This window comes from Sparus aurata, chromosome 2, assembly GCF_900880675.1.
Source record: "Sparus aurata chromosome 2, fSpaAur1.1, whole genome shotgun sequence".
Classification (NCBI taxonomy): domain Eukaryota; kingdom Metazoa; phylum Chordata; class Actinopteri; order Spariformes; family Sparidae; genus Sparus; species Sparus aurata.
The window spans coordinates 4,539,295-4,560,582 of NC_044188.1; the positions used below are offsets into that span (position 1 = coordinate 4,539,295).

At 42.0% G+C, this 21,288-nt stretch overlaps 3 protein-coding genes across 3 annotated transcripts; all 3 read left to right on the plus strand.

Annotated features, from left to right (window-relative positions):
* The first annotated feature begins 4,058 nt into the window (after window positions 1-4,058).
* Window positions 4,059-4,954, plus strand: LOC115572376 (claudin-4). Its single transcript, XM_030402383.1, has one exon. The coding sequence runs from the start codon at window positions 4,168-4,170 to the stop codon at window positions 4,834-4,836; it is 669 nt and encodes a 222-aa protein (XP_030258243.1). The 5' UTR covers window positions 4,059-4,167; the 3' UTR covers window positions 4,837-4,954.
* A 3,639-nt stretch (window positions 4,955-8,593) lies between these two features.
* LOC115596398 (claudin-3-like) lies at window positions 8,594-9,852 on the plus strand. Its single transcript, XM_030441480.1, has one exon. The coding sequence runs from the start codon at window positions 8,750-8,752 to the stop codon at window positions 9,404-9,406; it is 657 nt and encodes a 218-aa protein (XP_030297340.1). The 5' UTR covers window positions 8,594-8,749; the 3' UTR covers window positions 9,407-9,852.
* Window positions 9,853-11,759: 1,907 nt separating this feature from the next.
* Window positions 11,760-13,186, plus strand: LOC115595775 (claudin-3). The gene has a single exon (XM_030440595.1). The coding sequence runs from the start codon at window positions 11,922-11,924 to the stop codon at window positions 12,567-12,569; it is 648 nt and encodes a 215-aa protein (XP_030296455.1). The 5' UTR covers window positions 11,760-11,921; the 3' UTR covers window positions 12,570-13,186.
* The last annotated feature ends 8,102 nt before the right edge of the window (window positions 13,187-21,288 follow it).

Genomic DNA, 21,288 nt, shown 5'->3' on the forward strand with positions numbered 1-21,288 from the left:
AGCAGACAACAGCGCCTCGTGGAAACCGGTCTGACCTGCTCTTGTTCTCATGACAGGTGAACGTGAAGCAAGGTGCTCTGCAAGTTGCTGCATGTATATTTCCAGGATATACTATAATCACGAAGCTGCACCTGCAACACATAATGGCCTGTAATTCAGAGATAAAGATTTATGGAGATCTATTGATTGTATACCCATCAAACAACACACCTGTGCATCTGACTCTCAGTAAATATAGCGTGACATTCACTGGATGTGGTTAATTCAGCATTTAAACACATTTTTGCATAAATGTCAGTGATTTGATTGTAATAAAAAGTCTCTTCTTCACAATTCATGATGCTGTTCCTGAATTTTTAGTACAAATCAACATTTCACTATAGGTTAATCTAAAAAAGGCGTCTTAATAAACAACACTCAGCTGATTAAAGGTGCAAATCAGGAACCCAGAAGCTAAAAAATGCAAAAGTCAAATGTTACACGGACACAAAGTTGCATAATATATTACGTTTTGGTGAAGTCTGCATTTTGTAATAGTGGGATTTGTGTGCTGTCTTGGCAAGTTTGGTCAAGTCAAGACGTAACGGCAATGTGAATCATTTTCTCTCCGTCACATTGAGTAACATTAAGCCTATTGTTTGATTAATAGAAGGAAACAGCAGAGTCATGTTCTCTCTGTGTTTTTGAAACTAAAGTTACAGCTTTTCTGAAGGCACACAAACATCTCGTCTCAGAGATCAAGAGTAAATACACCACCTGTTATGCACTAATTAAATTTGCATCATATGTTTCCAACTTCACCATCTCATCGGCCTTCCGGTGTCAGAAGAGTCATCAGCCATCGCCTCGAAAGGTGTGAGGGGATTTTTCTAGCTGCTGCTCGGTTACATTCTTCAATCACCAAATCTCTCTGTAGAGTCTAAGCGCCAATCGTCTTCACATCATCTGATGTTATTAACATTTTCTTTACCTATATTCACGTGTCTCTCCTGATTGAAGTGATGCAATGTGTAAAAGATTCTGTTCACAAGTTGTATTGCTTATCTCAGGGTATCAGTGTTTTTTGTTAGATTTTGTTTCTTGTGTTTTGAGATGTTTTGGTTACAGGTCTCTCACCAGGGGTTTTTGACTGGGAGTGAAAAGACCTGTTTAGCTCACTGCTGCTTGATAAAGGTTAAAAATACAGATTATGCCCGTAGGGACAACGCCTCATCCTCCTCCAAATATTATGATGATGTTATGATTCAAGCTGTATCTGGTTTTATCTGGCGGCACCTGGCAAACCCAAGGGAAGCACAGTGCTCTGAAGACCTGGCTGTACCAAGACATAAATATGTTTTTCATTGGAACTGTCCAATACTGAGAGCTCGTGATACAGTGATGGATGCCAGCTGCGGAGGAAACCACAGAGAAGGGCACTACATTTGAACATTACAGAAATAACCAAGAAACCCGTTAAACTAGCAACGTTTTGTTCTCAAAATACATTTTATTTATAGAGCACTTTTCAAACTCAAGATACAGATGGATTTACACGGGGCAAGACATTTGAATTAAAAGAATTACAAACCATTGGATGAACAGACAGAAACAAAGAAAAAGACAATTCGATAACCACAAATCCACCTGTACTGACACCAGACAGACAGACAGACAGGTGCTTTCTCCTAAACCAAATATAATCAGCACAACACTGATCAAATGTAGAAGTGGCTCCCCCTGCCTGCACAAACAAACATTTACAGTATGACGCACACAAACAGTAACTCAACAGGCTTGTTTTGAATCAAGTCGCCAAAGTCACATGTATTGTTTCTGACCTCCATCTTTAATCTGAGCAAAAACAACAAGATATAAAGATATTTTATTACAATATTACTTTGGTAAAAGTGAAAGTCACCCACACAGAAAGTACTGAAGTAAAAGTCTGAAATATCTGACATTAAATGTACTTATGTAAGAACCAAAAGCACAAGTAAAAAGTAAATTAAACATTTTTATAAGTATGTTTAAACTGTAGTCTATGTGTCGATCAATCATCAGCCTGGATGTAATAGTCAGTATTTCTCTGATAATCAGAATCAGTGTTTTGTTTCTTTAAATTCTCATTTCTAATGTAACATTTAATCTGTAAAGTAACTAAACAAGAAGAAGTATCAAACACATGCAGTGGAGTGGAGGTCTAAAGTATAGTAAGTAAAGTAAAATGCAAATACTCAAGTAAGGTACAAGTACCTGAAAGTTCGATCTGCGTCTTCTGCGTCTAACTTTTCCTCCGCAGTGAAAGTAATGATGCCAAAAACTACCATCTTTGTCAAACATTCCACTGAGATCTGATATAAATGGACCGATAATATCTACAGAAAAGATGAAACAGTTACTCAAAATGAAATAAATAAAAGCATTTTGTGTTGATGAGGAAAGAGCTTCTTCTTCTTCTTCTTCCTGATGTGCAAACTTCCTCAAAATAAAGTTAAGCTGCTGTGTGAAACGTGAATAAAACACAATGTGATAATTTGCTGATCCTTTCTGACGGATCGATTGCAAACAGTGCGAAATTATGAATTTGATGGCTGCAACACGGTTCAGACAAGGTGAGCAAAAAAAGACTGGGAAAGTTATAGAATGCACCTGTAGAAGCACCTGTTTGTGGACCATTTCACAGGTAAACAGGTTCATTGGTTACAGGTGATAGCATCATGATTGGGTATGAAAGGGGCGTCCGTTGTGAAACACATGATCGTATAAAGGGTTGAGTTCAGTTTCTAATTATCTTTTACATGCCTTACAAACCTTTTTGTAATCTGTGTTGCACAGAAATAAAAAAATATAAACATTCCATGTGAAGGTTCCTGTCAGGTGTGTGTCTGTGTGTGTGTGGGTGTGTGTGGGTGGATGGATGTGGATCAGTGGAGCGGGGTTCACCACGAGATAGCAGAGATACTGATCCCGACTGCTGACCCCCGCCGACCTCTGTGAATTAGAGGAGAGCCTGTAATGACACAGAGCTCGACTCACATCAACGTCCCTGCTGTCTTCAGAAACAACAACACATCCTTTGATTGACTCACCGTGCGGCACGATGATGTTGATGATGCATTTCCAGCTTCAGATAGAACGGTTATTAAAATGAAACGTGAAATGTAGGATCTGGTTTTTGCTCACGGAGAATGTTTTAGCCGAAAACAAAATGGTCTCTCCGTCGTATGAGGTTCCCAAAAAAAAAATGATACTATACAAAGGGGGTATTTACTGAGGGGATTAGTTACGCAGACGACCGATCATTAAGTCCCAGGTATGTATTTATGGTTTGGCGTTTGCAGCGTTCGTCCCATGGAGATTCAAAAGAGCATTACCTGCTCCTGTCATGCATTTTTAGTTTGTTTTTAACCATACGTGCTCCATTTTAACACCTCAAACATGCCCGCGAACAGGGAGGCTTGTTACCTCAGTGTGTGTGTGTGTGTGTGTGTGTGTTTTTTTTTTTCTCCAAGGAGGGATTATGTAGCTGACCAACAAAAAAAAAAACAAGGCCTGTCATTGTTGCTGGTTTTTCCTGCACGGAGATCTCATTCAGATGGTGATTCAGCGTTTTTCTTCAAGGTTGTCACACGTCACACATGCAGACACACATTTACTCTTTCTCAAATTCACAAGACTTAAACGGAAGACTGGTGCGAGCACCTTTACGCAGTGAAATCAGAACTGAGTGCATAAATGACTGGTGTACAAACTGCTCCTGTGTGAATGTGGTTCGGATTTAACGCTTTCCCCCAGAATCTATACGTATTAATTATGTTTACCTCGATTAAGACTCTACATGTGCTTGACAAATTCTTTGTTGGAAATCATTTTTGATGGTTTTTTCCCATGTGACACAAACTCCAGGTGAACACAGGATATTAACGTATGACCACAAGTGCAGTTTGAAGGTAAACATGATGCCACCTTAAGCAGACTCCACCTTCAGTGGTCTAAGCTGTATAAAGAAGGTAGAATCTGTTTCTCCCTCTCACTTTCTCTCCCACTAAAAGTCTTCAGAGGACTTTGAGCCAACGGGATCCGATATCGCCTTCATCTCAGGAGGGTTGAGCCTGCGGACACAGAGGGCCTTCTATCCCTGGAAGATAATCTCGTTCAGCTCCTTCTTCATCCCCAGATATAACTATGTACTCTGCAGGCGTGGAGATCCTCGGGATGATCCTGGCCGTGGCCGGCTGGCTCGGGGTAATGGTGGCCTGCGGCCTGCCCATGTGGCGGGTGGCCGCCTACATCGGTCAGAACATTGTCATCTCCCAGGTGATCTGGGAAGGCTTGTGGATGAACTGCTCGGTGCAGAGCACAGGCCAGATGCACTGCAAAGTACACGACTCCATGCTGGGGCTGCCGTTGGACCTGCAGGCGGCCCGCGCCCTGGTCATCGTCTCCATGGTGCTGTCCATTGTGGGCATCGGGCTGTCGGTGGCTGGTGCCAAGTGCACCAACTGTAGCCGAGATGTGAGCAGTAAACCTCGGCTCGTGGTTTCAGCCGGAGTCACATTTGTGGTGGCCGGACTGCTGCTGTTGGTGGCCGTGTCGTGGACCGCGCACGCCATCGTCATCGGCTTTTACGACCCGATGCTGGAGGAGACGGGGAAGAGGGAGTTTGGTAATGCTCTGTACTTTGGATGGGCTGCCTCCTGCCTGCTCATCCTAGGGGGAGCCCTGCTCTGTTGCTCTTGCCCACAGACAGCAGCTACAGCGCCGAGTGGTGGCGGCTCCGCGCCTCCCCGGGTGAACTACACACCCGTGAAGACCATGTCAGTCAATGGATACACAAGAAGGGACTATGTATGAGCATGTGGGCGCACATGATGACAGTGTTGGTGAATCTGTGCTCATGAGAGGGCTTAAATATTGAATGTGACTTATTGCTGCATGTCTCATGATGTTTTTTTGTAATAACAATTTCTCTGTAGGTGCTTTTAATATTTTGTATCAAACATCAGCACACTTTACTTGTCGATGTTTCGCTTTTTTAAAGAAATATTAAGACATCGTCTGATTTGAATAATTTCACATAACATCATGAATAAAAGAAAACAACCTGTTCAATAATTTACTACTTTTGAAGCCTTCTTCTTAGTGGATACCGTTCGTAACTTTGCAACTCCACAATCTGATTTTGAGCAAAAGGCTGCACATATATGAACATTATTACAAATGTGTAGATGTGTTTTTAGTCACTTTTTCTGTAACAGCAACGTGTGCAGGTTTCTGATTAAAGAAAAGAAGAAAATATTCTATTTTGTGTCCCTAGAATTTCTTTTTCTTTTTGCCCTGACAACCTTACTGAAGTTGGATGCTTAACTTAACATAACAACTTTGCTCACGTTTGTTGGTACTTGGAAATGAGGGCAGATACCAGCTGTAGAGTTCAGCAGAGTCTGACCAATAAGAGCCGCTGGTGCACGTAGAAAATGAGATATTTTGTTTCAATGTAAATGGAGAAAAGGAACAATGGGTGGCTTGTTTCAGAAGAGGACCTTGTGCTTCCCCTCCATTGTAGCCTGTGCGAGAGTGAAACTGAGTCAGAGATAAAAGTCTCCAACGGCAACCTGCACTGTAACCGAGCCACAAAGACCCCATTGATCCAGTGGTTTGCAACTGTTTACCTTCCTGGTCCAGGTAGGACTCACTGGAATCTGTGTGTCTGGATGGTCAAAGAGTTTGAGTTTAAATGGCAAAACAAAAAAAGGTGCTGGAGCAAAAAACTGTTTGTTAAAGAAAGTTGCTAACAGCAGCGGGTGTTTGGTCAGCGGGCCTGATGCGTTCAGGGTCAAACAACAATCATAACACCAAAAACTAACTTATTGAATCTACTGAAGTTAGCATGCTAACCAGCTAGCCCAGGCCTGTAGTGTCTTGTGAAGCCAGTTCTACTGGTAGGTCTTAGTATAGCCCAGATTCTAGAAGCCGGCGCCGACTGATGCCTGACCTTCCTGTCACTCCTCTCCTGATCCAAACCTGCAAGTCCTGGCCTGAACTTATCACTCACCCTGTGCTCCCGGTCCAGACCATGAGCTGCTTGGCAATCTGAGTCAAATATAATATTTATAATGTGTGGAAGATGTATAGACTTGTATGTAAATTCAGCAGTCCTTAACTCCTTACAATCAATAGTAAAAGTAAAAGAACAAGAACTGACGTTGATGCTGAAAAGGTTTCTTTGCTTTCTTTGGTTTGAACTGTGAGATTAACGATCTGAAGGATGGGTTAACGTCCTGAACACTCCCTCCGAGTGACCACAGACCCTGCTGGCAGGATTGTGTTACTGGCTGCGCAGTCATGTGTTAATGGGAAAGTACATCAGTCCAGTCAGTCATGGACATTCCCTTCATAGGAGCTGCAACAAAACTCAACAGACGCCGCAAAACCACAGATTGAACAGAGAGTAATAAACTTATTTAACTTTATTCGAGTAAATGTCTTGTCTCATCTTGATAAGCAACTTTGTTTTGATGAATTCTTATTCTAAGATGTTTGTTGTGACATTGTGCGGAAGTTAAGATCGTAAACATTGTTTACTTTATTTTCAAATCCTTGAACCTAAACCTAATTTCTTGTAAAGTGAAAATAATCCTGCTGCATGGACAGATCATTTGACTGATATCAAGTCTTTTAGTTTTTTAAGTCTTTCTCTTTAAATCAGTGTTTATTTCCTGTATTTTTTGCATATCTTTTTTACAGTCTGATACTTGAGTTGAAACTCAAATATGAAGACATCATCTCACGGCAAAGAGAGTATAAGAAATGAGAAAATAAATTAAATGTTCCCCTTTTGGGATAAATAGTGCTTTTGTCCTCTTAGAAACTTAGAAATAATCAAATACACGCTGCGTTTAAAGTACTGCTTATTTGTACAATATCATGTTTATATGTATATAAAAGTCTATTCTATTTCTTACCTTTTTAATTGTATTGTTTATTTTTGCTATTGTTATTGGGTTGTTTTGTAATATTCTGTCCTTTAGCTGCTACAGCAAACAAATTTGTGGGACAATAAAGGAATTCTGATTCTGATTCTGATGCTTTTAACTGAATTCATTGCATCACGTTGGTAAAGCCGCCTCTCTTTCTTCCCAATCTCTTTATTTTTTGTTTAAAAACTACAAAGTTAGCTTTGCAGATTCAACACAGAGTGATAAGGGATGCTGGTGGAACTACTGAAGCTGTTTATTTAGGAGCGCCATCTTCCGCGGCACGTGGAAATGTTAAACTAAGGTTGAAGATCCTGATGCACTCTGCCCTCCAGAACAAGGACGCTGATAAGACCCATCAGCTTTGTGCACACGCACGCAGACAATTGTTTCAGCGCCGACACACCAGTGTTGGTGTGCTCCCTCTTTGAATGACTGTTCCTCGGAATAATCATTACACACATGTCTACGTCCTGAGAGACATTCGGATGTTACTTATAAATGATTTTCAACAGAGTTCACTGTATGCTCAGAGGGCTTTGTCTGATGTTTGCATTGCAGTCAACACATGTGGTCTCAGTCATTCACTTCCCATGGAGACAGCTGGGACAAAAAACACGCTGAAGCGCACACACCCCAACACTGACAAGTAGTATTTCATCATCTTGTGGTTTTTTCCCAGATTAAATTATCTTAAGTGTTGCTCTGATATCTGAAGTTCCGTGCGGTTTGGAGAGAAATGAAACTATCTTTATAGCGACTCCTTTTCGAGGAACTTTGTATATGAACTGTTAATTCTGTCAGGCATTTTTACGGGAAAGATTCCGGGTGTCTGCAATCTTGTCAAACTTTCTGTATGACACGATTGCAGATTTCTCCCACATATGTGCAGCTAAAAAAAAAAAAACACCATTTCCCATCATTTCAAGAGTTAATAGTTACAGTAAATGAAAATATGCAGACCTTCCATAGAAAAGGGTGTGAAAGTTTTATCACATTTTCTGGAAGGATACAGAGATTCTTGCCCGGAACTCCTACGGGCCGATGTTTAAAACATAAATAAAACAGAATGTGATCAATTTCTTATCCTTTCTGGCATATTTTTTTCAAAATATATGTTTCACCTCATCATCTTTATTGATTCAGACTGTGATGCATGAAATACTGGAGAGAGAAAAGATTGGGAAAGTTGTGAAATGCTCCAAAAAAAGCACCTGTTTCCATTCCACGGATCTTTGGTACCAGGTGGCCGTATCGTGACACAAAGGCTCAGATATTCACAAGCAAGGATGGAATGAGATTGTATAAAGGATGTTATCGTATGGGCTCAGGAACAAGGAGTACATCTTATTAAATGTTTTGTTTTTTTATCCGATTAGGAGAGCATCGTCATGGGAAATCCGCAGGAGGTTATATAGAGCCTTCCGCCGACAATCATTCATCCACTGATCTTTACCATGTCTGTTATTCTTTAACTACTCCAGACCTGAGATACACACCCTCTGTTTACTCTCCCCTCACCCAAATAGGTGGGAGAGCTACCGGCACAGAGGAGGTTGAATGATTAAGCCGTGACCGTTTACATGCCAAGGCTGAGTTTTTAGACAAACGAGGTGCGACAGAAGATAATTTGAATTCTTCCCCGGCCAATAACCAAGTGACTCCTCCCTCTGCTCTAAAGACATCTGCCGCTTATATCTGTAATCAGCATTGGGGAGACACTCATTCCACTTTTTAACTACTGAGAAAGAGCAGATTTTTGAGGATTTGCCCTAACACAGAGTTCAAACATGCCTTCAGCGGGACTGGAGATACTTGGCGTGACTATGGCTGTCCTGGGATGGATCCTAGCCATTGTATCCTGCGCCTTACCCATGTGGAAGGTCTCCGCGTTCATTGGGATGAACATCGTCACAGCTCAGATCACCTGGGAAGGCATCTGGATGCACTGCGTGGTCCAGAGCACGGGCCAGATGCAGTGTAAAATCCACGACTCCATGTTGGCTCTGAGCGGGGATCTCCAGGCCGCCCGCGCCCTCACCATCATCTCCATCGTGGTGGGTATTGTGGGAGCTTTTGTGGCCGTAATGGGGGCAAAATGTACCAACTGTGTGGATGAAGAGTCGGCCAAAGCTCGGGTGATGATAGCCGCCGGGTCGGCCTTCATCCTGGCTTCTCTGACCCAGCTGATCCCCGTCTCCTGGTGCGCACATACTATCATCATGGAGTTCTACAATCCAGTCATACCTGAGGCGCAGAAGAGGGAGATAGGTGCAGCTCTGTACCTGGGCTGGGCTGCAGCTGCGTTTCTGCTCATCGGAGGGGGCATCCTGTGCTCCAGTTGCCCCCAGCAACCTGAGAAACGCTACGGGCCTCCATCAAAGATGGTGTACTCCCAAACCAGGTCGATCGCTCCGGGTGGTTACGACAGGAGAGATTACGTCTGAACTCACAGCTGCTCTTTTCTCACGACTTAAAACACTGCGTAATTTATACGCAACTGTCTTCATGCTGAGAGGAGGAAAACTTCTTTATTCTTTATGCCACCACGTGATGTCTCTTCTTCTCAACAGAACCTGCACCAATCTGGCTTTCTTTTGTTTTGTTTTTTTGTGTGTAACTACGAAGTTGTAGGAAGCACTGAGACCAACAACTGTTAGTGATGTGATGTGTCCTACTTTTGCATGTACGCTTTGTTTTTGTTTTTACTGTATCCACTGAAGTGTGAGTGTTTTATGAGGAAACGTTGAATTTAGATTGAGATGTTTATGGACGCCACGTAATGAAGATTTGTCTTTATGTTTTTTTGTAACAGTTCATCTGAAATGTTTTAATATCTGACGTGTTGTTAATATGTTTTCAATTAAAGGCCATGGTTTTTTTTTATTCTAAACAGTCTCGATGATTCAAATCTTTTATCACAATTATCTGTTCAGTTTGTCTGTTTCACTATCATTGGCGAGGACGAGGGGCTTAATATGAAATATCTATCATTTACTTTTTCAGGTCTGTTTTAACCACATTCATGAACACACTGTGTCCTGACTGTACCGTACTTAACTGCATCAATAACTATAATCTAATTACACACATTTATAAACATCTGGGATGATTACAATTAAATATAAAGCTTAAAACTATACATGGGCACTTGTATATCATGTGATCGAGCAGTGATAATGATTGTTATTAGGATTACATATAAGGATTAGGATTACTTGATTATCTTTTTACTTGTCGTCTTTAAAATATTGGAACTGGAATATGAAACTTTCTTTCCTAAAGTAAATAAACTTCTTCCTTTGATTAAAAACCATCAGCAATGAAAAACTTTCACAAGAGAAACAACATCCTAAATGCAAAATGTGTTTGATTATTTGTTCTTATCAGGTGCAATATCTTCAATATCTGATTGAAGTATTCCCAAACATTTAAATTAGATGACATGTTTTAGAATCCAGTGTATTATGTAACTAATAGTGAGTGAGATGACTCATTTTTGGGTTGGCCAGTCGAACATTCAGATCAACTTTTCATGACAAAACGGGTTCCAAAAGGGAAATTGAAACAACACATTCAAAAATAGACTCTGTAAGATGTTTGATCTTCACATGAGCAGGTGCACAGATACTCTCTGATCTCATGCACACTGCATACCCAGCCATTAGTCCGACGACGGGGAGTCTCTATCACAGCCCCTCTCCACCTGGCTGTCTCCCACATGTCTGTTGGCTCTATGATAACAAGAACCGCGACTTTGTCAGCTTCCCCACACTCGACTATCTCAACTGCAATCCCAGACAATGGATCTGTTTCATGGCAGAGAGGGAGACTTGGGGGGGGGGGGGGGGGGGCCTGTCAACGCCGGGATACAGAATGCAGGAGGGGGTGGGGGCGATTTCTAGGGAGACAATCCCGGCCCCGAAGAATTTCAAGGGCATTCTGCAGACAGACAGAGTCATTAAGGTCCATCAGACCGTTCAGGTGAAAGCCTCATAACTCCAGCTCGAACTGAAGGAGTTTGTGTCGCTGTAGAGTTTGAGTACGTTTCTCTATCCTTGGTTTAATTTTTCACAATTAATTGATTCATTGTGTGGTCTAGAAAATGCCTAGAAAAGTTGCACAGAAGCAACGTCTTTAAATTCATCTTCAGTTCAATTAAATGGCTTCTTTTTGTCCAAACAACAGTCCAAAACACAAATAATCTTCATTTTATGTCATTAATGAGAAAGAAAAGAGGCAAATCCTCACATTTAAGATGGCGAAACCAGCAAATTCTCAAATGTTATGCACGAAAAGCATAAAAGAATCAGATAATCCAAGTCTCCAGACGCCCCAAACTCATGTGTAACACTTTAATTACAGCCTTTCAAAGCGGAAATCCGCAGAGCCCCTTTAAGACTGAAGTGAATATTAAATGTACATCCTTATAAGAAGACCATAAATATGTTATTCGCTGATCCTGGAAAGGTAAGATTACACTTAAAACCCGCTTCGTCGGCACGATAAATAAAAGAGGTGAAGTGAAATCGAACACCCTTATTTTCAATCCTACAATAAGCCCTCGAACCTTAGAACTGTTTCTTTAGTTATTACAACACATGGACACGCTTGAGTCCCCTTTCCGCTGCATAAGGCCTCTTTGTGGCCGTGGCCCATTGTGAAGCTGGCCATGTAAGCTGAGAGCAGAGTGTGTCCAGGTTCCTTTCCTCCCCCTTTTTGGTGATGTCAGCTCCTTGAAGGTCTCCTCCCTCCATCTGATCCGCCTTATAAAGGATACTGGTGAAGTCGAGGCAACAGATCACCACACACGCACCGATGCAAGGCCTGAAATTAACTTAATTAGTAGTTTGCTCTCCGGCTGATTCTTCCCCTCTGCACATTTTCCTTTTTTTTTTCCTTTCTGTGATCTCGTCTCAGGTGTGACACGCGTTCAGCAGCAGGAGAGGAAGACGTCTCAGTATGTCTGTCGGGCTGGAGTTGATAGGCATCTCCCTTTGCATTTTGGGATGGATTATTGCCATCGTGGCGTGCGCCCTCCCTATGTGGAGGGTGACGGCGTTCATCGGCAGCAACATCGTGACTGCGCAGATCATCTGGGAGGGCCTGTGGATGACTTGCGTGGTCCAGAGCACGGGTCAGATGCAGTGTAAGGTCTACGACTCCATGCTCGCCCTCTCCCAAGACCTCCAAGCGGCCCGCGCCCTCACCGTCATCTCCATCCTGCTCGCCATCCTGGCTGTGCTCATCGCCATTGCAGGGGCCAAGTGCACCAACTGCATCGACGACGAAGCGTCCAAGGCCAAGGTGATGATCATCTCCGGGGTCTTCTTCATTGTTTCCGGCGTCATGCAGCTCATTCCTGTCTCCTGGTCGGCCAACACCATCATCAGGGATTTCTACAACCCTTTACTCACCGATGCTCAGCGAAGGGAGCTGGGCGCCGCGCTTTACATCGGCTGGGCAGCTGCTGCCCTCCTGATTCTCGGTGGCGGACTGCTCTGCTGCTCCTGTCCGCCGCGTGAGACCAGATACAACCCCTCACGAATGGCTTACTCTGCCCCGAGGTCCGCAGGAGGACCAGGGTTAGAAAGGAAAGACTATGTATGAATGGCGATCAAAGAGGAAAAGACATTATTGAATCTCAAACCTGCTCTCCACACCAGAAATGAGGGTGAACTGAGGAACAGAGCTCAAGGAAACGAGAAGACTCCGCAATGAAGAATGTGTTTGATTTTGCCTTTTAAATGTAACGTATGTCTGACGTAGGCTCTTTGTCTTCCAGAGACTGAAAAAGCATAAAAAAAGGACGCTGGAGTGGAAAATTACCGATAATCATGTTTCGAGACAAAAAGCGAGGATGATCACGCTCTGTGCTTTTAAAAGTCAACACGCTAAATGTTATCATCGAACAATCAAATACCTTTTATACAGTCCTGATGTTTACCACTGATTATTTTCTTTTATAAAAACTGACACGACTGCTTCATTTGCCACCGACCTAAATATGGCAACACGGGAAGAACTGGATGTGTTGAACAGCACGAGAGGGTTACGACCAGGATTATGTTTTATAAATACTGTAGTAAGAGCGTCATTAATCACCTGCAGCAGTCCAGACAGATAACGTAATGTTGTAAGGCTGTACAGTGTTTGTGTATTAATAACTGCAGGATATGTATCTCACAACTTTTCTTTTTTTTTTTTTAAATAAACATGACTGTTTTCTTAAGATGCTGTGTCTGTCTTATCTTGCGTCTTAACACGACTAAACTTTTAGGTTCATTCGTGCTTCATATCGAGCTCCGCGTTCACTTCCACGTGAGTCGGCAGGCCCGGTGACAAAAACGACGGAGTCCAGGTGTCTTCGTAAGAGTACCCGTGACATTTGATCCCCGCGGAGGGCTACGTTACCGGCAACTGGCAACTCTAACCACACACGCTCTGAGCAATTAGCCACGGGATCAGTTGACTGGCAGAGGTGAGAAGTGTGAGCACAGAGGAGTGGAGTCCTTCCAGACAGTTTTACATGATTCATGTGTTTTTTTGAACCATTAGACATTAGTTATCATCGGCTGCTTGGCTGAGCTTCTCTCCGACACCCTGACACACACTTACACCACACACATCACTCATGGGAGCCGCCTGCTACTGGTAGAATGAGGGGAGCTCTGCAAAAGCACACAGTATCTTCTTCTTTATTTTTTTTTTTACAAAGCCATCCAGTGATCCAACCTCGATTCTTCCAGCTTGAATTCCTCAGATAAGTCAAACTCCCCTTCAATATTTAACCGTCCGGTTTCACGTGCCACTGTTTCCCCTCTGATCTTTAAGTAATGATGATACGCAGCAAAGCAGCACGCAGGTATTCAGACTCCCGGCACATTTAAAAAACATCAGCCAGAGTCTCCCAGAACAGACACGAGTCAGGCTTAAAACACATGAAGTCACACCTGACGGAGGCAGCGGTCTGAAAATTTAATGAACGTCTCATCGTAAATATGGGAGAGGCCCCTCCGCGCAGCATCGCATTACTCTCCAACTGTTGTCTTTTCCTGCCATATCAATGTCGCCTCTGACAAAGACGCTGCCCGACATCTGGTCATGATTACAGCAACCACACATTAGAGCTCATTTAAATTCTAATGAGTGTTCATGACGGTTTTTTTTAATTTTCTTTGTGACTTTAGAGGCACGTGAAGGTCCTTTACAGCCCAGTTAATTTTTTTATTGCTGCAATACATACGCACAAAGCTACAATTTAATGTGCAGGTGATGCGTCAATCCTTTTCTTCCCATTAGATTCAGATGCATCCAAACGCCACACATAATAAATATCAAGTAATATGTTATAAAGAACAAGAAAGTCAGAAAAAAAAGGACTTTCACGCAGCAGGTTTTTACCTAAGTTGCCTTAAAGTTAACAGATATGACGTATATATTAAATTATTTCCTAGTGTGAACATTCCTTTTATAGATTTGTGTTCAGGAGAAGTCAGATTGTCTATTAACTATCCATTTGCCTTCCATTACCCTCAATTATTGTCTTTCAAATGCAATTTCTTCAAATCTTTAACTACTTATAGGCTCATTTGTTTGCTTTGTCTTGCAAATTAAACATATATAATAATCTATTTCTAATGTATGTCTATGTCCCTGTAAAGCACTTTGAATTGCTTTTATCTGAAAGGTTCTATATTCTGTAACTAAACTTTTCTCGCCTGCTCAATTCTTATATTTTAAAAAGAAATGCAACACTACTCGCATTAAAATCTCTACAGTCGTTGTTTAATTTAGTGTTAATGACAGTTTCTCTGTTTAAATCTCTTGTTGGTCCGTGAGCCAAAACATAAATCAGCTCAAAACAAGAAAACACAAAGCAGATAAAGTGAGCCCGTTCCTCAGAGTTGTGACGGAGCATCACGATGGCAGTGTGTGTGTGTGTGTGTGTGTGTGTGTGCTGTTCCAGTGACTTGTTTAGGACCCTCGGGCATGTTTGGTGATCGTTAAGCTAATCATTGATTCCCACACAGATGTACCTCGCAGCACATCCTGAGGTGCAGCACTCAGATTTTGTATTTAAGTAGAAGTAGAATTAAAACAGTGTATAAATACTGTTTACAATTAAGTATTAATATCAAAATATATTCACAGTATGCAGTATGGAGTACTTTTAACTCCTTATGCAGAATGGCACATTTCAAATTATAAGTATATAAGTAATTAATTGATGATTTCTTATTTCTGTTTACTTTAATGTTAAAGCTGGTAAGGGTGGTTTGAATAAGTTAAATAGTTTATCTGCTGGATGGATTAATACAGTTTATTTTAATCTTTTATATTATATCATAATTTATCTGTCGATTTTATTTTGTGTCACAAAACTGAATTAGCCAAATCGTACATAAGTATAGAGCTTGAGTGAATGTGTGGAGTAACCTCCGATAATGTGTATGTGAATTGAAACAATTCAAAACACTAGAGAGAGAGATTCTTTTAATGTTTTAATAAGAAATAATTAAAAACCGACAAGAGTACGAGGCAAACAAGGGCTGAAACCTAAAGATCCCGAGGCTATAATGAAACTGAATCTCATCAAATACCTAAACCAGGTTGACTGTAAAAAGAGAAAAAAAGTGAAAGAGTGAAGAGAAAAAAGCCGTTGTGTGAGTCTCCGCGGTCGTGCTCCGCTGGCTCTGTCCAAACTTTTGGTCACGTGACCGATACTGGGGAATGTGAAGGGCAGAGAGGTTGCCTGCACCTGAAGTCAGAAAGAGAAAGCAACCCTCCTCCTCCCCTCCTCCTCATCCTCCTCCTCCTCCTCCCTGAAAATAACACAGGCTCACTGTGTCCACTCAGTGGGAACGGAAACTCACCGGGGTTTTTACCTGCAACGGCAAGAAACCTAAATCCAAATCTGACCCACAGCAGACTCACAAAAGGAAGAGACTCAACGAGAACACTTGTCTTCAAATCAGTTACAGAACACAAGAGCTTATTCTGTTTGTCAGCAAGCAGTTTGTACTCAAAGGTTTATCATGAGATTCCTGTTCGGACCACCACTTTTATTTACATCCACACACACCTAAATTTTTGTCCCTTGATACAAGAAATGTCCCTTCTTTTTTTTAAAGCCTTCTTTCTCTCACTTTGTGTTCTTGGTTCAGGCAAAGACTTTTCTACTGTTGCTTTCATTCTTTGTCAGTGTACATTTAAAAAGATAAAACATTAAATTAAGGTTCGTTCACTGTGAATCACTCATAGCGACAATGCAAAAAGATCTGATCTGCCTCACTTGGTTTCAAACTTTTATATGTCCAGAAAACAAATGCAATAACAGACAACACGACAGCCCTGAAATCACACATTGGTGATTTTTTTAAAGATAGTTTATAGTGTGGTAGTAATTTGTAGTAGACGCAACAAGGTGTAAACTCATTAAATCTCTGAAGTGATCGTGAATAAAGCTGCAGTTTGTCTTCACAAAATATCACAAGGAGGTCAGGTGCGTGTGAGGAGTGTGAGCCACAGGGTAATTCAGGTCAGGTTGTACTGCCAATATCCGTGTGTGTGTTCGTGTCTGTGTCTGTGTGTGTGTGCATATTTTGATGCATCTGGGTTTGTGGTTTGGTTGGTTGACCTATTAGCAGTGGTGGTTCTAGACCAGTTTTAATAGGGTTGCCAGGTTGGGGCCGGCTTTTTTGTTAGGGGGCACATACAACCCGGAAAAAAGGACAAATCCCTCATTCGGACAAAGCAGTGTTTACAATTTCAGCAATTTTGATTGGGTAGAAAACTGCTGAGACACTTTATTTCCTCCCTTTCCCTTCAGAACAAAATCATTGCAAGAAATCTGTCATTGTGTTGTCACTCCCTGTCAGGGGGGCCACAGGGGGGTCCAGACTCAGGCCCCGTCCAGATGACAACGCTCTTTTGCGAAAACGCACATGTATTGCATTGTTTTGGCCGATCGTCCATACGGATCCTGAAAACGCACTTTTTTAAAAACGGGTCTCAGGGTGGAGAAATCTGAAAACGCAGCCCTCCCGTTTTCATGTGGACGGCGAATCTGCGTACTTTCCAAAACGATGACGCCATCGCCCCACCCCTCGACCTCTAGCCTCCGACCTCTGAACCCCGCGACGTCCCATAACAACATCAACAACAATGGCGGACTACGTGCTCGTGTTCGTGCTGCAGAAGATATTGAGCCTTTCTTGCAACTTACTCTCCTTGTAGCTGAGTGTGAGTCACAGCAGCAGTTCTTCTACCTCATTATCGGTCCACACGAACGATTCTGGTTTCCTTGCAGTAGCCATTTTCATCTTCTTCTTGTTGTGTTCAGTTTCTCCGTCTACTGTCTGTTTGTTTACAGCATGCAAGCTTTTTGGTGCCACCTATAGGCCTGGAATATGAACTACAGCTTTTCGGTCGTTTTCAGTGGGTCCGTCTGGGCGCAAATATTCTTGAAACGATGCCGAGGAAGACGGAGGAAAAAAAGATCGTTTTCGCCCATCTGGATGGTCCCTCAGAGTTACGGGGGCACTGGCCCCTGTTGCCCCCCCCTAGACCCGCCCCTGCCTATTAGCTCATTTGTGAGCTAACGTATCTGCTCATAAAGTTCCCCTCTCTGTTGCATTCCAGCAGTGTGTCTCTGTCAGCTGAGGACAGATAACAAACACTCACATTCATCACCTTTCACTCTCCCAGCAGAATTATCCCAGTTTGAGACAGTTTGGGCCGGCAGCAGCTGTGAGTGAGAGAGGAGGATGAATATATCTAGTAAAATGTGGTCTTCTGATTTTTGTTTGTCAGCATGCAGTTTGTATTGAAAGGTTTATTGTGAGATTCCTGTTCGGACCACATTAATCTGTATAAAACCAGATGAGGAGGAAAAAACAGACTTTTATTTTTATCCACAAACCTGAATTTTTGTCCCTTGATATAAAAAAATGTCCCTTCTTTTTTTAATAGCCTTCTTTCTCACACTTTGTGTACTTGGTTCAGCCAAAGACGTCTCATTGTTGCTATCACTCTTAGTCAGTGTACATTTAAAAAGATAAAACATTAATTTAAGGTTCGTTCACTGTGAATCAGTCATAGCGACAATGCAAAAAGATCTGATCTGCCACACTTGGTCTCAAACTTTTATATGCCCAGAAAACAAATACAATAACAGACAACACAACAGCCCTGAAATCACACATTGGTGACTTTTTAAAGTGTTTATAGTGTGGTATTAATTTGTTGTTAGACGCAACAAGGCGAAGCTCATTAAATCTCTGAACTGATGATAAATAAAGCTGCGGTTTGTCTTCACAAAACATCATAAGGAGGTCAGGTACAGAGTGTGAGCCACAGGGTAATTCAGGTCAGGTTGTACTGCCAATATCCGTGTGTGTGTTCCAGTCTGTGTCTGTGTGTGTGTGTGTGCATATTTTGATGCATCTGTGTTTGTGGTTTGGTTGGTTGACCTATTAGCTCATTGGTGAGTTAACGTATCTGCTCATAAAGTTCCCCTCCCTGTTGCATTCCAGCAGTGTGTCTCTTTCAGCTGAGGACAGATAAGAAACACTCGCATTCATCACCTTTCACTCTCCCGGCAGAATTATTCCAGTTTGAGACAGTTTGGGCCGGCAGCAGCTGTGAGTGAGAGAGGAAGGTAAATATATTTAGTAAAATGTGGTTCGGAGAGTAAAGTAACACGTATAGAAAAGTTACTGGCTGAGAGGAGTTAAGCAAGACACTTCAAATAAAATCCAAAATAATTGGATGTTGTGATTTCACACCAAAGGACCATCAAACATTGTGCAAACATCAGAATCTTTGTGGAGAAAAAATCCTTCTTAATCCGAGAATTTAGGGTTTTAATGTCGAGTGTAAAGAAGAAGTGTGTTCCTTTTACCATACTAATATATTTTCCCTTAATTTCTAAAAGTGTTGGAGGATGGAGAGGCATAAAAAAAATAATCTGTCCTAGCACCAAGAGAAACAATCAGAGAAGAGTATTCTGCTGCCCTCCAGTGGTCTGTGAGAAGGTCCGTCATTTGCAGCAGTGTAGTGTGGAAGCTAAATATATAGTGTATGTTAATGCTTAATACCTGGTAAGCAGTGCTTTTAAACAGAAAACAGACTAATTAACTTGCTGATGTTGCACATGAACACAGTTGGGAAATTTGGAAGGAGGAAAAAAGACCCTGAAAATGCAGGTATGTCTGCAAAAATGTAGTTTATAATAAATGCACAGAATTATGGAGCACCAAAACTGGAAAAAGAAATGTAAAAGATCAGCGAAATGACAAAATAGTACATAAAAATATACAATTTCTCCACTGATAAGACTGTAGACAATAATCACAGAGGCACCTTATCTTGATCGCCCTCTGCTTGTCACAGATTGAATGGTTTAATAAAAAACATTATTAAATGGAAATCTTGTGCAGCCCATGTGGACTCGAAACTCTATGTTTATTTCAGAGGGATTTGTGTACAACAAGCACAGTATGAACATGCACAATTAAGCTTTTTGCACACAGATCTGGCTGCTTGCAGATATGTAGACAAATCTTAAATGGATTAAGAGTGCCAGCACGCCTACTGTAGATAACAGTTAGATCATTGTCGCTGGATTGTGTAAAATTCATCCACATTTACATAATCCCCAGAGCAGTAATCAGAGCGAGGCGATAACTTCTCTAATTATGTCGACAAACACTTAAAAAAGCTTTGCAATGACTGTGGAGGGAGCTGCTACACGAGTTCATCGTCACACCGTGCAAGCCAACATTTTCTGACATGATGTCGTGTTATAGGAGATACAGCTTCTAATGTTGATGAGGCCATTAGAGCAACAGTCATTCACTGATTAAAGATGAAGGTATAGATAACGCAACATAATGCACTGAGCCCCATCATAACTGCGTGTACAGAAAAGAGCAACAATTCACAGTTTACAAGTTACATTAACAGAAAGTCTGATACAAGTTATGTAAAGTGAGTGGATCCAGGAGACGACCGAGCAGGACGAGGCATCACCAAGCGGTGCCCGAGCCAGACGACCTCCTGTCCAACATGATGACCTGGAAGAGAGCAGGCCACACAAGATAATTATCAATAGACAGAGAGAGGCTTCAAGATTACAGAAATATAGATATGAGGAGATAGTGAAGCAGAGGAGTGCAATGATCCAGCGGAGCCCGGGGTGTGACCATCCAGATCAGTCAGTATTTCAAGGCAGCTGGAGCCCGGAACGGTAGATGGTCCCAGGGGGCCGCGGTCCATCAGAAGGGAGCCTGAATGAAAGAGGGGAGGAGGAGAAAGAGAAGGAGGAGAGAGAGGAGGAGGAGAGGGAGGAGGAAGCTATAGAGAGTGTAGAGAGGGGCACAGCTTGCAGCTTGTGGGAACGGAAAACAAAAACAAGAGAAATGCAATATTGATCAGAATAAACCGATTGTTTCTCGTCGGCAGCACAGCGTGAATCTAGTACTATAGGAACTCATTGAGACTGACACCGACCCACTGAAGAAGCTTACATTTGATATCAAGGGCTAATTAAAGAAGTGAGTTTTGAGTTTAGATTTCAGTCTTTTACTCGGCGATATTAGAGCGAATCAGTTTTGATCAGCCATCAACCAAAATAACATCTTCGGGAAATCACATCCACAACCTTTTCATAAAGTAATTTCTGTTTGTCCTGTTTAATAGGGCTTTTATTTCATCTTCATTCATTTGGCATCCCATAAAAATTAAATCCCCCGCAGAGTGCTGGAATGAAGAAATCATAAATAGGCGACAGCTGGAGGGGAATAAAAATCTCATCACCTGCTCTTGTCATTTCATTTCATCAGTAGCATCTCTCTGCAACTGTGAACGATGTGGTGCATGTTTGTGTATGTATGCAACTTAGGTTGGAGGACGTAGGTCGCAGGTTGGGGAACTAACAAAGCACCGCACAAACACAAAAGGTTCAAAGCAAACTTGTCCCTCGGCTTCTTAAAGGTGGCGGTGGGAATAAAACCCACAACCACCCACTGATTCTATCAAAACGATAGACGAGAAAAAAACATTGGACCCAAAAACTAAAGGTAATGTTGGAGTCACTGATCAGGGGGAAAAACAAAATGTATAGAAAACTGACCAAAAGAAATAAATCTCAATCACTCAACACAGATTTTCATCCCAAACAGAAACAACAGAGAGTAAAGTGATGGTGTCGACTCCCTGAGAACACACGACCATCTGAGCAGAGGAACTGCAGCACTCTTATAAAACCTCCCAGCTGACTGATGGCAGCCAGCTGAGGGGGAAGATCACAGGTGAACCTGATAGC

Bases quoted from the DNA above. Each gene is read 5' to 3' on its own strand.
- LOC115595775 (XM_030440595.1), top strand. From the start codon at position 11,922: ATGTCTGTCGGGCTGGAGTTGATAGGCATCTCCCTTTGCATTTTGGGA.
- LOC115572376 (XM_030402383.1), top strand. From the start codon at position 4,168: ATGTACTCTGCAGGCGTGGAGATCCTCGGGATGATCCTGGCCGTGGCC.
- LOC115596398 (XM_030441480.1), top strand. From the start codon at position 8,750: ATGCCTTCAGCGGGACTGGAGATACTTGGCGTGACTATGGCTGTCCTG.